Here is a 17,814-nt window from a genome sequence, read left to right on the forward strand (position 1 = left end):
CTCATTCTTCTCTTATGTCTTATGGTCTTTACTTTCTTAGGAGGTTAAGGAGGATCGGCTTGTTAATGAGCACTCCAACAATCTTCTGCAGATGTATTGCTGAAAGTATCCTGACTGGTTGCATCATGCTCTGGCTGGGCAATTTGAATGCACAAAAACATAAGAAGCCACAGAGTATAGTGAACTCCACCCAATACACAAAAGGCACACTTCTCCCCACCATTGGTAGTGTCCACAGGAGGTGCCTAATCTAAAGGAAACATCCATCATCAAAGATTCCCATCATCTACAGTATGCCATCTTCTCATAGCTACCATTAAGCAGAAGATCAAGTAACTTGAAGTCCCACACATAGTCATACTTTATTGATCCTGGAGGAAATTGGTTTTCGTTACAGTTGCACCATATATAATTAAATAGTAATAAAACCATAAATAGTTAAATAGTAATATGCAAATTATACCAGGAAATAAGTCCAGGACCAGCCTATTGGCTCAGGGTGTCTGACCCTCCAAGGGAGGAGTTGTAAAGTTTGATGGCCACAGGCAGGAATGACTTCCTATGACGCTTTGTGCTGCATCTCGGAGGAATGAGTCTCTGGCTGAATGTACTCCTGTGCCCAACCAGTACAATATGTAGTGGATGGGAGACATTTTCCAAGATGGCATGCAACTTGGACAGCATCCTCTTTTCAGACACCACCATCAGAGTTCCATCCCCACAACATCACTGGCTTTAAACACCACCAGGTTTAAGGACAGCTACTTCCCTTCAACCATTCATTTCTTGAACTAACTGGCATAACTATAATCACTACAATACTATAACCACTTAGATCACTTTGCACTAAAATGGACTTTGTTTTTGTTTTAATTGTGCTATTTCTAAAATCATTAATTTGTTAATTTTGACTGACTACATTTCATCCACTTAACTTTAAAAACTGGATTTACTTCAGGAAAACGTATTGAATGCTATTTAAAATACTCTCAGGATTAAACCAAATTGACAGCAGGAAGGCAAATTCTAAAAATGTGCGATTTTGTTTTGATTCGGCAGAATAATTTAAAGTTGGAAGTGAAAATATCTTTGATCAATAAGATTCTAAACCAACACATTTAATTAACATTTTTAAATTTTAATCTAGTTCAGATATGATTTAAACAGTTATTTAAGATATTATTTTGCAATTAAGATAATCCAAGTGCCATATGGAAAAAAGGAATTTTACTCAGTAGAACTTACCATGTGCTGGACTCTCGACCCTTCCACAGGCTATACGAGTCAACATTTTTGATGTAGAAAGACATGATATTTGTAATACCTTTACACAATCAAAAAGAAATACACAGATTGATATCAAATAAAAGAAAGAATGTATGACAGATATATTTGATTATATATGGGGGCTGCATACATTTCCTTAATTAACTTGTAATCAGTATGTGCGATTTAGCAATTTTACCATATCAAAAGCAATGGAGACTCCCTTTGTTGGACCATTAAATCCTCCTCCACCACACCATTATAAATAGAGTGGATTTACAATAATCTTTTGATTAACTGCAGATTGCTTCTTTGCATGGATAACATCAGTTCCTTTTTATCAACATAAAAGCAAATTTAAAAGTCATTAACAGGAACAAGGTTATTTTTTAAATCCTCATAATTAATTAGCCTTACACATTATTTGCCTTGGCATATTTCCTACACAGAGTTTTTTTTCTCCACTTTTCTTTATGAGATTTCAGCAAATTATTACTAACCTATTCCTAGTTTATTTCCTGTTTTGCTCCCTGCTCCCAAGTAGTGCTGTTGCCTAGCAGCTCCAGTGACTCAGGTTTGAGCTTGACCACCTGAACTCTCTGTGTGGCATTTCTATATTCACTCAGTGACTATATTGAATTTCCCTAGATTCTCCAGTTGCCTCCCACATCCCATTAGTTACAATAGATTATACACATTGGTAGTAGAATCAAAGAGGAAGGGGAACTGACAGGCAGAGAACAGGTTATAGGTCGATAAAAGGATTGTTCTACAAGTTTATATAGACTTGAAGGCCTCCTATATCACTAGAAAAATGATGAATGGTGGGTACAGGAAAAAGGGGACAAAGTTTACTCTTGCTGTATTTTTCTATGTTTATGTACATCTTTGCATCATTTTCAAATTAGTTACCTTGCTGTCCTCTTCCAGATGAGGAAGGAAATGAAGGAATAGTTAGGAACTCAAAACAGAGTGCTGGGGGATTCCACTTATCACATAATCTGTATTCTTCTGAAGTTCAATGTTAGTAGACAGTCAAACAGAACTCTGTTCAAACAACAGGAATTCTGCAGATGCTGGAAATTCAAGCGACACACATAAAAGTTGCTGGTGAACGCAGCAGGCCAGGCAGCATCTCTAGGAAGAGGTGTAGTCCACGTTTCAGGCTGAGACCCTTCGTCAGGACTAACTGAAGGAAGACTCTGTTAGTCCTGAAGAAGGGTCTCGGCCTGAAACGTCGACTGCACCTTTTCCTAGAGATGCTGCCTGGCCTGCTGCGTTCACCAGAACTCTCTGTTCTGTTGTTCTTCAATAATATAACATCCAGTTTTTACCTATTGAGCCATAGGGAAAAACTGAATATGTTCCTTATCTGAAAAAGTTGTGTATAAAATAGTACACACCCTCTCTCATTTTTTTCTTCATTTTCAGCTGTGTCAACCTGTAGTTTGATCCCATCACATTCCAATTATTCGTCTTCTCCAGGTAGTTATAAATGAAGTAGACTGGGGCAACATTAGATACCTCTGATTCAGCCGAGCCATAGGGTAGATCGATTAGTTTGTGAACACCCTGAGGATCTAAAGCTATAGACATTGCTTCACCAATGATGTCACCTGTAAAATTTCAGTAAAGCACAGTTCAGCATTACTGACATCTACTGTATTAAACAAATTGCCAGGAATGAACAAGATAGAAAGCAACTGAAAGGGAAATTTAGATATAAACACATCTTTGCTCAGATCAAGGCTTATACACAAAATAATTCACATTTTTGTTGGGATACAAGTCACCACATATTTCAATATATTTAATAGAAAACTTTATTTTACAATTCTTTGACTAATCAAAGAGCCGCGATAATACCTTGCACTGTTAGCACATTTTGTGGTACTATATTTGGGAGAATATTTAACGGTGTTCTTAATGGAATTTCAACCCTTCTCACTAAAGTGCCTAAAAGAAAATGAAAATATAAACATTAGTCAGAATAGTTCTTAAAATGACACATAATATTAAATATTAAGTTGGAAACAATAAAAAACAGACCCAAGACATTGGCTGGATCCAATATGTAGGCATAGTTCTTCTCTTTCTTAATTCCTTCAGGCTGCAGAATAAATCAGAAATTAACCATGAACATCAACACTAAAGTACAAAATAATGCCTGTTAATAAAGAATATCTGACATTTACTTAGTAATCAAGAGTAACTGTGAAGAGGAGACACTGCTTCACTGAGAGGTTCAAAATGAATCTATCAGTTTGATTCAAGGCATTAACATCATTTTAATTATAAGGTGTAACTTCAACAGCAATATTTACATTAAAGATTTTTTATTTCTTCTTGGATTCACTTTTTTGCTCTGGAGTGGTGATAATGGATGCTAAATGCCACCATGTTAAACTGTGATAAATGCAAGGACCAATGATTTACCAATAATCAACAACTAATACATGGGAGCTAACTTCAACAGTGTATATGCTTAAATTAAACCTATCAATATTCAATGTTATCAGATAGAGATATGTCTAGGTATAAAACAAGGACAATGCACTATGATGTGTAAATGTATATCTGACCCTGTTTCCAAACCTACTTTTTCAACTTCATTGTATTAACATGAGTTCCTATATTGACATTTGTAAATCTCATCAAACTAGTTACAATTAATGGTCAGTTTGTCATGGTGACAGTCTGTGTCAGTGTGCAACTACAGCTAAACTTTATGAAAATGATTAACACATTAATCTATAGCAGGACTTCCCAATCTTTGTTATGCCATGGACCTCTACCAGTAACCAAGGGTCTGCGGACCCCAGGTTGGGTACACCTGGCCTATAGGTTTTCTGAAATGCACTCATGAACTTAGAAGCTTTAAAATCTTTTACAATAGTTCCACAACACCTCAAGAAGTTAAATAGTTAAATTAATGGTGCGATGTAGCAAAGATCTGAGCTTCAAAAATCAATACAGACTGAATTTATTGATTTAATGAGATAGCACCATTGGCAACTCACTCCTGACTTGAAAATTCAGATTCTTTCACTGACTTAGGCTCCAAAATCACTGAATGCCTAACCCATCCTCAATCCTTAATGCCATTTAATTTTGCACCCATTTTTTTTTTAACTTTAGACTTTTCAAATATTACCAATTTTAAGCCCTCTCCTTCAAGAACCACTTTGCATAAGCTCCTATACATTCAAAATTTAGTCACTCACAACAAATCCTGAATAAAATCCTGTTCCACTAATGCCATAATTCCTGCCAATCTCTATTGATATCTGCGGCAAGAAAGTACTTTGCCCTGTTTCATTGTTATTTAATAGTATTGCAAACTACTCTAATACTGTTTGTGAAAATCACATAAAGAACAAAGCTTTCAACTGAATGATTCACAGAACAGTATTGTCAGTTTTCTTCGGGTAATGATGCTCTGAAATTGATATTACCAATTTCAGCCATCATTTATTGGTGTATTGTTAATCCTCACAGTTATTAGAATGCAGCCCAGCAAGTTCTAATTAAGTAGCCCTTCATGCTATTGCCAGGCAATCCGGACAAAAGTTTTGCCAAGGAGACTGTTTTCATGTCGTTCCGAAACCTATGCCGGAAAAGTTAGCAATCCTGGCAATTGCCTGTGCCCACTCCACCTCTGGTATGAACAGAAGGTAGATGAAGTCTTCGATCCTTAAGAACAGGGTTTGGAAGAGTCTCTAAAGTATCTGCAAGCAGCCAACTACGAGAAGTGCTGGAGGGAAGCGATTGAAGGCTGGAAAGATCTTAAAGCAAGGAAGCCAACGGTGAACAGTGTAACTGCAGCACCACAGACAAAGTAATAAGGAACATATAGTCTTAATAAGACCATAAGATACAGGAGTAGAATTAGTCCATTTGGCCCATCGAAGTCTGTTCGCCATTTCATTATGGCAGATACATTTCCCTCTCAGCCCCAATCTCCTGCATTCCTCCCATATCCCTTCATGCCCTGAATAATCAAGAATCTATCTACCTCTGCCTTAAATATGTCCATGACTTGGCCTTCACAGCCTCCTGTGGGAATGAATTCCACAGAATTTCTCTCTGGCTAAAGAAATTCCTCTTTATCTCCATTCTAAATGTTTATCCATCTATTCTGAGTCTGTCCCCTCTGGTCCTAGACTCCCCTACCAGAGGAAACATCCTCTCCACATCCACTCTCCCAAGGCTTTTCAACATTCAAGCAACACACATAAAAATTGCTGGTGAATGCAGCAGGCCAGGCAGCATCTATAGGAAGAGGTACAGTCGACGTTTCGGGCCAAGACCCTTTGTCAGGATAACTGAAAGAAGAGGTAGTAAGAGATTTGAAAGTAGGAGGGGGAGGGGAGATCCGAAATGATAGAAGACAGGAGGGGGAAGGAATGGAGCTAAGAGCTGGAAAATTGATTGGCAAAAGAGATATGAGAGGATCATGGGACGGGAGGCCTAGGGAGAAAGAAAGGGGGAGGGAGGAAGCCCAGAGGATGGGCAAGGAGTATAGTGAGAGGGACAGAGGAAGAAAAAGGAGAGAGAGAGAGAAAAGGAAGAAAATTAATAATAATAAAAATTAAATAAATAATGGATGGGGTACGAAGGGGAGATGGGACATTGTGTACTATAAGCCTATGGACTCTCACAGCTACCTGGACTATTCCTCTTCTCACCCTGTCTCTTGCAAAAATGCCATCCCCTTCTCGCAATTCCTCCGTCTCCGCTGCATCTGCTCTCAGGATGAGGCTTTTCATTCCAGGATGAAGGAGATGTCCTCCATTTTTAAAGAAAAGGGCTTCCCTTCCTCCACCATCAACTCTGCTCTCAAACGCATCTCCCCCATTTCACGCACATCTGCTCTCACCCCATCCTGCCGCCACCCCACTAGGAATAGGGTTCCCCTTGTCCTCACCTACCACCCCACCAGCCTCCGGATCCAACATATTATTCTCCGTAACTTCCGCCACCTCCAACAGGATCCCACCACTAAGCACATCTTTCCCTCCCCCTCCCCTGCTTTCCACAGGGATCGTTCCCTACCCGACTCCCTTGTCCATTCATCCCCCCCATCCCTTCCCACCGATCTCCCTCCCGGCACTTATCCTTGTAAGCAGAACAAGTGCTACACATGCCCTTACACTTCCTCCCTCACCACCATTCAGGACCCCAGACAGTCCTTCCAGGTGAGGCGACACTTCACCTGTGAGTCAGCTGGGGTGATATACTGTGTCCAGTGCTCCCGGTGCGGCCTTCTATATATTGGCGTGACCCGACGCAGGCTGGGAGACCATTTCGCTGAACACCTACACTCTGTCCGCCAGAGAAAGCAAGATCTCTCAGTGGCCACACATTTTAATTCCACATCCCATTCCTATTCTGATATGTCTATCCACGGCCTCCTCTACTGTCAAGATGAAGCCACACTCAGGTTGGAGGATCAACACCTTATATTCCATCTAGGTAACCTCCAACCTGATGGCATGAATGTTGACTTCTCTAACTTCTGTTAATGCCCCTCCTCCCCTTCACACCCCATCCCTTATTTATTTAATTAATATATTTTTAATTTTTTATTTTTTCCCCTTTATTTCTCTCTCTATTTTTTCTCCCTCTGTCCCTCTCACTATAACTCCTTGCCTGCTCTCCATCCTCCAGGCTCCCCTCCCCCATTCTCTTTCTCCTCAGGCTTCCCCTCCCATGATCCTCTCCCTTCTCCAGCTCTTAGATCCACCCCTCCCCTCCTGTCTCCTCCTATCATTTTGGATCTCCCCTCCCCCTCTCAAATCTCTTACTATCTCTTCTTTCAGTTAGTCCTGATGAAGGGTCTCGGCCTGAAACGACGACTGTACCTCTTCCTAGAGATGCTGCCTGGCCTGCTGCATTCACCAGCAATTTTTATGTGTGTTGCTTGAAATTCTAGCATCTGCAGATTTCCTTGTGTTTGCGTTTTCAATATTCAATAGGTTTCAATGAGATCCCCCTCATTCTTCTGAACTCCAGTGAATAAGGGCCCAGAGCCATCAACTGCTCCTCGTATTTCATTCCTGGAATCATTCTCATGAACCTTCTCCAATGTCAGCACATCCTTTCTTAGATAAGGGGCCCAAAACTGCTCGCAATTCTCCAGGGGAGGCCTTACTAGCGCTTTATAATGCTTCAACATTACATTCATGCTGTTAAATTCTAGTCCTTTCAAAATGAATGCTAACATTGCATTTGCCTTCCTCACCACCAACTCAACCTGCAGATTAAGCTTTAGGGAATCCTGCACAAGGACTCCCAAGTCCCTTTGCATCTCAGATTTTTTACTTTTCTCTCCATTTAAAAAAAAGTCTACACTTTTATTTCATCTACAAAATGCATAACCATACACTTCCTGACTCTGTTTTCCATCTGCCACTTCTTTGTCCATTCTCCTAATCTGTCAAAGTCCTTCTATAGCCTCCCTACTTCTTCAACACTATCTATTCCTCCACCTATCTTTGCATTGTCCGCAAACATGACCACAAAGCCATCAATTCTGTCATCTGAATCACTGAAATATAACATAAGAAGAAGTGATCCCAACACAGATCCCTGTGGAACACTAGTCACCTGCAGCTAATCAGAAAAGGCTCCCTTTATTCCTGTCATAAGGGGGCACTGGGAGCAGACCCAAATGTGAGACACAGACCCTGAAGTACTAGGAACAGGACTTGAAGTGTCAAAAAAGCAAGGGAAGTGGGGAAGAAAGGACGCTGGACATTGACACAGGCCCTGGACGAGACTAGGATGTAGGGCCTGGGCTAGGACATGGACAAGAAACACGGAACCCTGACAAGAAACTAGGAACAAGGAGCCTGGACTAGTACTTCAGGGTCTGTGTCTTGCATTTGGGCCCGCTCCCAGCACCCCCTTATGACAGAAACACAAAGCCTTGACTTGGACAGGACGAGGTTCTTGGATGTGGCTTGGACAGGATGAGAGACCCCTGGACAGGACGAGGGAACCCCAGTACTAGGCTGGGTGAGGTACATGGAAAGGAAGAGAACACAAAGCCTTAACTTGGTCAAGGGAGACAGGAACACAGAGCCTTGGTCGAGGGAAACAGGAACATGGAACACAGAGCCAGGATCCCTCCTTGGGAACAGGACATACGGCTGGAACTCATACACACAACACAGAGAGACAGTTCCTAACACAAGGTAGCGGCAAACAGCCAGACCTACCTAGCGAATGCGTGGACACAGAGACGGTTCCCAACACAAGGTAGCGGCAAACAGCCGGACCTACCTAGCAAAGGCGTGGACACAGAGACAGTTCCAAACAACAATAGATAGTTCCTTATCTAGACACAGCAAGGCTCTGGTCTTGCTCCAGCAGTAGAACTTGACAGTGATACAGACAAGGACATAGGTGAGGTTGCAGGCAAGGCTTCATGCAGAGGCTTTAGGAGGAAGGTGAAGGGAACAGTCCAGCAACTGAAGCTGAACCCAGGAGCTATTTATGTAGCCAGCCCAAAATCAGAATCATGTGCCTCAATTAAGGCACACAACAGGACAAGGGAAAACTGGAAAACCTGGAATACGGATCAATGGACCAGACCATAAACCGGAATGCAGACTTCACAGACCGGACCATGACAATTCCCACTCTTTGCTTCCTGCCAATCATCCACTGCTCTATCCATGCTGCATTATGCTGTACTGAAGGCTGTAGAAAATCAGAGAAGGCAAAAAATGCAGTTTGAGAGTTGGCCCTTTAAACAGGATGGTATCAGATAAAACTAGAATAGTAAAAACTAAGTACTGTAAAGACGCAAAGGGATTTTAAAACTACTGTTTCCAGGAGATATTGGGCAGAAATTCAATCACACAACTCTTAAATGAACTGGGATGCTTGTTAAAAATTGACTTAACCAAGGATGGAACCAGTAAAGTTAAAAATTATAATTATTATATTAATAATTAAGGGTGGAATAATTATATAATTATTCCATCCCTGGTTAAGTCAATTTTCAACAAGCATCCCAGTTCATTTAAGAGTTATGAGATTGAATTTCTGCCCAATATCTCCTGAAAACAGCAGTTTTAAAATCCCTTTGAGTCTTTACTCCTCTTTTAACACTATGATTCATTCCTCAATCTGTTCATTACATCCATTTTCCTAATAACTTTCATTTTTATAAAATTTAATTTCTGCAGAAACTTTGAAATTGCTCTCAGCTGTTTCACACCACCAGTTACTTTAATTTCAGTCTGTGATATGCTTGGGAATTCTTTTCAATCTAATGGTACCATTTAGTGCATTTACTGTACAGTAATTCTGCTCCAAAGTCTTATGGCCATTTGGTCCTACTTCTGCCAGAAGTCTGGACAAGTTTTACAATGTATACAATTGGCTTCACAGAATTCCACACATACTTATTTACAGTGCAGTTAGTGATCAAAATTTCAATCTATTTGGTCCTATTGTTGTCCTAGCAGAAATCATTTTGGTGGTCTGTCCTGCGCAGCTTAGTGACTCTTGAAATAAACTGAATGAACCTTCATTTGTACCACTTTAGATTTACTACGACAAATACTAACATTTTCAGTCTCTATTTTCCATTTGTGTAATGTCATAAACAGGATTCACAGTTTAATTTAAATTTGTCCTTTTATGTTACTTCCTTTTTTTTAGAAAGAAGATAATAAATTGAAAAGTAGTTACATACCACCACACGCAACTTAAGCACTGTAACTTCATTTATAGTATATTCAGTATTCAGTGTGAAATTTATGCTGTGGACACCTATTTTCAGGGGCAATATAGTGAATGTGAATGGGAGTGCTGAAAAACCTTCCAAGGTTTTCCTTTGGCAAGCAGTTTTCTGTTTTCCTTCAGCACTTGTACGAGAACCTTTGAATAAACACGTTCCCTCTTCTGTACTCATTTGTACACAAACCTTTAAACAAAACAATGTTAATTAGTTGCTGGAGAGAGGAATACTCATGCACTTAACTGGTATCATTGTCACCTATAAGGCAAAATTCCAACTTCAACTTCCATAATGTGTATTGTGTGCAATGTAGGTGCAAATACACACCACCTTAATTAGGTACAGGAGTAGTCCATGACCCTTTATTCAATATGATTGTAGCTGATTTGACTGTAACCTCAACTCCACATTATAGCTTACTATAGTAATCTTTCAACTATTTGCCTATCAATAATCTATCCACCTTTCCCTTAAAAATATATAAAGACTTTGTTTACACTTTGAGGAAAGGTTCCAAAGATTCACAATCATCTGTGTGAGAAAGAAAATCCATCTCACCTTATTTTTAAACAGTAATCACAGTTTTCTTACTTCAATAATAGGAAATACCCTCTCTATGTCCAGTATATTAACTCTCTTCAGGACCTCAAATGTTTTAATCAGATTTCTATATAAGCAAGGCTGACCAATATTTTCTCGTAAGTAAACTATGCCATCTATTTTTCAGTCCAGCAAACCTTCTCTAAATTGCTTCCAATATAAAGATGTGCACAAAATTACATTGATTTTAGTCAAACTAAATTTTGAACTCCATAGGACTGTTTTATTTCAGTTATATGAACAATCAATGCCACATTCTTTAGGGCATATTTATGCAACTTTATATTAGAACATAGAAAAAATACAGCACAGAATAGAGATCCATGACATCTGTGCCAAGCAGGATGCCAAATTATCTAATTACTTCTGCCTGAACACGATTCATATCCTTCCACTCCCTGCATGTTCACTCATCTAGCTAAAAACCTGTTGAATATCATATTGTATCTGCTTCCACCACCAGCCCTGGCCTGGCTGTGTGATCCATTTACCTAGCACTGTTATTAAGATACTAAGATCTTTGTTTTCATCTTGAACTTTAAATGAACACTTGGATGAAAAATGAATTTACTTAAGCAAAGTAAGGGAGGGACTAAGCCTGTGCTGTCAGACTCCTCTCAACATATAGCCAATAGCATAGTACTGTATTTTCCTAATAAAGAAGTCATGAAAAAATGATGAACATTTAAGATGTACCAATATGCTCTCCGACTTATAATTATACACAGAGGCTCCTAGTTGAACTTGTTCCCCTCGCACAACAGAATAAGGTATTTTTGCTTTTAGAATCACATCTTGATAAACTGTCATCTTTATTGGTTCAGCAACACATACACCTGCATAAAAGAGAAGAATCAAGCATTTTGGTTAAATTGAATAAGGTACTTAATATTGACAACCTCTAAAATTGTCCAGTTGTTAACCTACCAGCCTTAGACATTCCAACTCCTTGCACTTCCCAAGTAGTCAGTGAATCAGGCAAAATTTTGATCAGCTCCTTAATACCTGAACTAAACATTAGAGCACAAAAAGCACTATCAATGTACAGTATTTATAAAGTCTGAATTGTGTATTCACTATATATGGAAACAGCATAAATCCATGAATTTATCAATCTAGTTTATTGCGTAATCATCTAAAATCTAGAATATTGAGAAGTAAATTAAATATCTATCTATGGGGGTAGATGGATAGATAGAGAACAAATATTTTATTTGTGAATACAGACAGATTATTTGAAGAATACCAAGCAAATCTGTAGAATATTATTTTGAAGTTTCTGCTGTTTTTCTTAAATTTACTTTATATTTGACAATTACACCTTAACAAATTAGTGAACAAAAAGGGATTAAAGAAATAAATAAAATTTCTTTTAAATGAATGTTGTTATTCAAATGTTGAATTCATTTTCATTTCATCAAGTCTAGTACTTACTATGGATACCTGTGGTAAAAGAACTGAGATTGTAAGTGCATACAGTATGACAAATAAACTCTTCTTGAGCTTCCAGCTGGGTATAGGTATCGATTATTACCAACATTTCAAAACAAAGAGTTTATTCATCATATACACCAAGAAAACACTAGATCTTTTTTTTAAACATACAATATGTTGTTACCAACCATCCATGTTTTACATAATTAGGACTGAAAACTGCCTGCTTCATCTGCTTCAAGACTTTACAGATTGTTGGTACTAGCTCAAAGTTGTAAAACTCTTCAGATGAATGTTTAACTGCGTTATTCTTTGACAAGTATTGTACCTGATGCTCTGAGCCCAGCCATTGGAAAATAGCAACTCAATAGCTAAAACTTCCGGGATTCAACAAAACATTAAAAAAGACACAAGATTGTAATTTTTATTTGTTTATATCTGACATAGTTTACTCAGGTTATCCATCTTGCATTATTACACAGGAATGTCTTCATTAGCTAGTTCTGATGCATATCTTTTTATGCACAGTACTGTGCAAAAGTCTTTGGCTCATATATATGGCACAGTACTGAGGTCACTTTATGTATTACACTGCACTACTGCTGTGGAAAAAAAAACAAATTTTATGATATATGTGAATATTGGTATACCTGATTTTGACATGGGTCTCTATTGTAGATTGAGAGTGGGAAAGGGACAGTGAGAGGGGAATTAGGGTTGGGAAAGTGGGAAAGGAGAGGGGAGGGAGTAGGAAACACTAGAGCGACATTCTGTAATGATCAATAAACCAATTGTTTGGAATCAAATGACCTTGCCTGGTGTCTCAGGGCCGGGTGTGTCTACACCAGTGCCTTCCCCCACTCCAGCACTCCTTCTCTGCCACTAGTCCCACACCCCACCCTTGCCATTCCCAACACCCTTTCCTCCTGTCAGATTTACAAACTCGCTGTCCGGTTCACATTGACAAATACAGTAAGTACTGTGCAAAAGTCTTGGGCAGTCCAGCTATATATCTGTGCCTAAGACTTTTACACAGTACCATATATATTTTATTTTTCAAATTTCAAATATGTAATAAAATGTTAGACAGCCTAAGAATTAACTGGAAATTTGATTCCACCACTCAAACAGAGTAATGTGTGTCATTCCCTGTATTTGCATTTTTCAACCATAAAAGCTGCATCATATGTCTTTATATTGTGAATGGATGATTGAATAAATATAATATAATGATATCATTTAGATTTCAAATAGACATTAAAACATCAGAAAAGTTCATGAGAAAAGTAACTCTTGAAGAAATTTTCACTGATGTAAACAAATGCAATAAATTAATTAAACAGATGCCCTTTAAAAATTAAAATTACACACCTACAGCATATCAACCTTTATATTTTGGAATATGATGCACAAGTTATATTTAAAAAACACTATTTGAACTTCCATAATATTATTGTCTACATTCCACCCTGTCAAAAATCCGATCTGCTAGGTTTTTAGGAATTTGGCTGCAGATAATTTGTATAGTTATCCTGTATTGAATGAAATAGTCTTAATTGTGACATGAAGTGGACAAGTCTATTGCTCATGTAGTATTAATGTAATGTACTTGATGTTACGCATTGATCACATCATCTTGGGTAGAGATGAACTATCGAATTGAAAAAGTTCTTCTACAATAAAGGCAATTTGTATGTCAAAATTAAGAGAGTTTATTTCAATCACAAACAAGAGAAAATCTGCAGATGCTGGAAATCAGAGCAACACACACAAAATGCTGGAGGAGCTCAGCAGGCCAGGCAGCATCTAGGAAAACAGTACAGTCGGTATTTTGGGTCAGCATTTTGTATGTGTTGCTAGAGTTTATTTCAAACAAGGCATACAGAATTATTGTAAAATTTTAAAAAAATGTAAATGTTGAAAATATGAAATAAAAACAGAAAATACTGGAAATATTTAGCAGGATAGGCACTACCTGTTTCAAATCTGAAAGATTAACTGATCTTCTTTCCATAGATGCTTCTTAACCTGCTGAATATTTTTCCAGTACATCAGTTTTTATGTAGAATGCTTCTATATGAATAGAATAGGTTTATCTTTCCACTTACCTATTCTCAGAAATGGACAATTTTCTAGGTTGTGCTATAGAACTGAGGTCTCTGTTGCCTGCGCGGTAAATTTTTCATTTAAATTTTAGCATGTACATTTCCTTTCGATGTTATGTTGAAAACAAAGGCTATTTTCTGACTGAGCTTGATATTTGTTCTCAGATGCATTGTGACAGAAATAAAATGATGACACCATAATGCACACTAGACAAAAAAGCTTTGTTTTTTTCATATTTCTCTTCACATTTATCAGTGAACAACTGTGGTCTCTTGCAACCTGTCAGTCGTTTCCTGTTCATTAGGCAGCAAGAAACAAGGTGAAAGAGTACATTAGAGAACACAAGAACATAAGAAATAGGAGCAGGAGTAGGCCATCCAGCCCATCGAGCCTGCCCTGCCATTCAATAAGATCATGGCTGATCTGTCCGTAAACTCAGCTCCAACTACCTGCCTTTTCCCCATAACCCTTAATTCCCCTACTATGTAAAAATCTATCTAACTGTATCTTATCTAGTGAAGAAGCCTCAACTGCTTCCCTGGGCAGAGAATTCCACAGATTCACCACTCTCTGGGAAAAACAGTTTCTCCTCATCTCTGTCTTAAATCTTCTCCCCTGAATCTTGAGGCAATGTCCTCCAGTTCTAGTCTCACCTACCAATGGAAACAACTTTCCTACTTCTATCTTATCCATCCCTTTCAAAATTTTGTATGTTTCTATAAGATCCCCTCTCATTCTTCTGAATTCCAGAGAGTACAGTCCCAGGCGACTCAATCTCTCCTCATAGGTTAACCCCTTCATCTCTGGAATCAACCTGGTGAACCTCCTCTGCACTGCCTCCAAACCAAAGCCAGTATATCCTTCCTCAAATATGGAGACCAGAACTGCACACAGTACCCTAGGTATGGCCTCGCCAGTACTCTGTATAGTTGCAGCATGATCTCCCTGCTCCTGAATTCAATCCCTCTAGCAATGAAGGCCAACATTCCGTCTGCCTTCTTAATAACCTGTTGTACCTGCAAGCCAACTTTTTTGCGATTCATGAACAAGCCCTCCCAAGTCCCTCTGCACAACAGCATGTTGCAATCTTTCACCATTTAAATAATAATCTGCTCTTCTATTATTCCTTCCAAAGTGGATGAACTTGCATTTACCAACGTTGTATTCCATCTGCCAGACCTTGGCCCACTCACTTAACCTATCTATATCCCTCTGCATACTCTCCACATCCTCTGTACAATTTGCTTCTCCACTCAGTTTAGTATCATCTGCAAATTTTGCTATGCTACACTCAGTCCCCTCTTCTAAATCATCAATGTAAATGGTAAACAGCTGCAGGCCCAGCACCAACCCCTGTGGCACCCCACTCACCACTGACTGCCAACTGGAGAAACACCCATTATACCAACTCTTTGCCTTCTATTGGATAACCAATCCACTAACCATGCCAATACACTTTCTCCAACTCCATGAATCTGTATCTTATTTATAAGTCTCTTGTGTGGCACCTTATCGAACGCCTTCTGGAAATCCAAGTATATAAAATCCACCTGTTCCCCTCTATCCACTGCACCCATTATATCCTCAAAGAACTCCAGTAAGTTTGTCAAACAGGACCTGCCCTTTCTGAATCTGTGCTGCATCTGTCTAATAGAACCCCTCCTTTCTAAATGTTTCACTATTTCTTCCTTAATGACAGCTTCAAGCATCTTCCTGACTACAGATGTAAGATCAGAAAGTTACCTGATCAAAGATATACAAGTTGTTGAAGGAAAGAGAAGTCAAAAAGGGAAGGTAGAAGCTATAAGATAAAAGATTGAAAATAGAAAAACATATGGTGGAGCATCAATGAAGAGAAACACACTTTATAAAGGAAGACAGGCAAGATAAATTAAAGATACATAACAATTTAAAATTCAGTATAATTTTAGATTTCCTTCTTCAAATAAAGCTTTTTTAAAAAATCACTCTAACCTGAAAACACCCTATCTTGAGAGAAGATACTAAATTTATGTTTGGTGTGATGTCTATGTAAAATATGTCATAAGTTTTTTCATCAGCAAAACACTTATAATTTGTGTGGTACCATATCATTAAGAAAGTGTACTGCAGAAGTTACCTTTCTGAAATTTCATGGACCTCCCATAGCCAACTTTCTGGAAAATAACTACGGATCTTTGGTGCCTCCAATTCAAATGCATTGTTCAGTTCTGGTTTGTGATTAAAACAAGTAATAAAAATGTGAGTAACAGATAGAACTTACATTTTGGAAGTCTGACCAGCATTATTCTTCAGATGTCTAAGCCCCACATACAATCAAATAAAAACAATTTAATCGGGTAAGGAATACTAACATGGTTCCATATATAACAAATGGACTTCACTCATTTAAAGATGAAATAGGAAGCTTTTTTGCACACAACAAGCACAGGACACTTGGAAATTGCACCTTCAAAAGCCTGTGTGTGTTCAGTCAGTTAACAATTTTAAAGCTAAGATTGATTTTTATTTTGTGTTATAGTAACACAATACATTCAACAAGAACAATAAAATGGAACCAAAGGACAGATCTACCATATTTGACAAGATACCTAAAATGTCTCAACAAGATAAGGTACCTTTTTCTAGTCTTATGTTCCACTAAAACAGAACACTACAACATAAATACACACCTATGACAGAGAAATATTCTGTTTTTAAACTTTCACTCCCACACTATCCTTACCCATGTCCATGCTTATCCTTATCATTGACTGCAACTACAGTCCATCCTATATAGCTATTTATCCCAGTCTACACATTCATTTTCTTCTCTAGATTCATGGTTATTTCTTAATGTTGACCTCCCTACTTTCACTGAAGACAAAAAAAAAATCAGTCATTGCCTCTCTGCCTAATGGCATTTTCTTTCAACTTTCTGAAATATTATCTATCTTCATGTCTTCAACCACAGCATACCTCCAACTCACCATCACTTTCTTGCATCTTTCCAATACCTCTTAATGCAACTGGATCCTTCATTTCCTCACTTGCAGACCCCAGTCAGTTTGGATTGGCAACTTCGTCTCCACAATCTTCATCAGCACAGGTGTACCATGAGATTGTGTGTTTAGCACCTGCTCTACTCACTTAGCTTTATACTCATGACTGTGAAGCTAAGCACAGTTCCAATTAGTTTGCTGATGATACTACTGATGTAGCCGTATCAAAGGTGGTGATAAATCAGCATATAGGAGACTGAAAATCTGGTTGAGTGGTGCCACAACAACAAACTCTCATTCAATGTCAATAAGACCAAGGAACTGACTATCGACTTCAGGAAGAGGAAACTGGAGGACCATGGAGGTGAAGAGGGTCAGTAACTTGAAATTCTTCATTGTTATAATTTCAGAGGATCTGTCCTGGGTCCAGCATGCAAGTGCCTTTAAGAAGAAAGCAGTGCCTCAAATTTCTTAGAAGCTTACAAATTTTGCATGACATCTAAAACTTTGACAAACTTGTACAGATGTGCAGTGGAGAGTATACTGACTGTTTGCATCACGTCCTGGTATGGAAACGCAAATGCCCTTGAATCCTACAATATGTAGTGGAGGTGGTCCTGTCCATATAGGTAAAGCCCACCCCACCATTGATTGCTGTTGCAGGAAAGCAGC

The 17,814-nt window shown here is 38.6% G+C and overlaps 1 protein-coding gene across 1 annotated transcript in view; it reads right to left on the reverse strand.

The window, feature by feature from the left end:
• c5 (complement component 5) overlaps positions 1-17,814 on the reverse strand; it is a 95,469-nt gene that overhangs the window by 33,098 nt on the left and 44,557 nt on the right. The window contains exons 17-24 of the mRNA XM_072240668.1: positions 16,281-16,371; positions 11,549-11,631; positions 11,318-11,457; positions 9,977-10,207; positions 3,316-3,376; positions 3,133-3,222; positions 2,670-2,882; positions 1,246-1,324 (exon numbers count right to left, since the gene is read on the reverse strand). Coding sequence (XP_072096769.1) covers positions 1,246-1,324; positions 2,670-2,882; positions 3,133-3,222; positions 3,316-3,376; positions 9,977-10,207; positions 11,318-11,457; positions 11,549-11,631; positions 16,281-16,371 — 988 coding nt within the window. The remainder of the gene's footprint in view (positions 1-1,245; positions 1,325-2,669; positions 2,883-3,132; positions 3,223-3,315; positions 3,377-9,976; positions 10,208-11,317; positions 11,458-11,548; positions 11,632-16,280; positions 16,372-17,814) is intronic.

Source organism: Mobula birostris, chromosome 22 (assembly GCF_030028105.1).
Source record: "Mobula birostris isolate sMobBir1 chromosome 22, sMobBir1.hap1, whole genome shotgun sequence".
Taxonomy (NCBI): Eukaryota; Metazoa; Chordata; class Chondrichthyes; order Myliobatiformes; family Myliobatidae; genus Mobula; species Mobula birostris.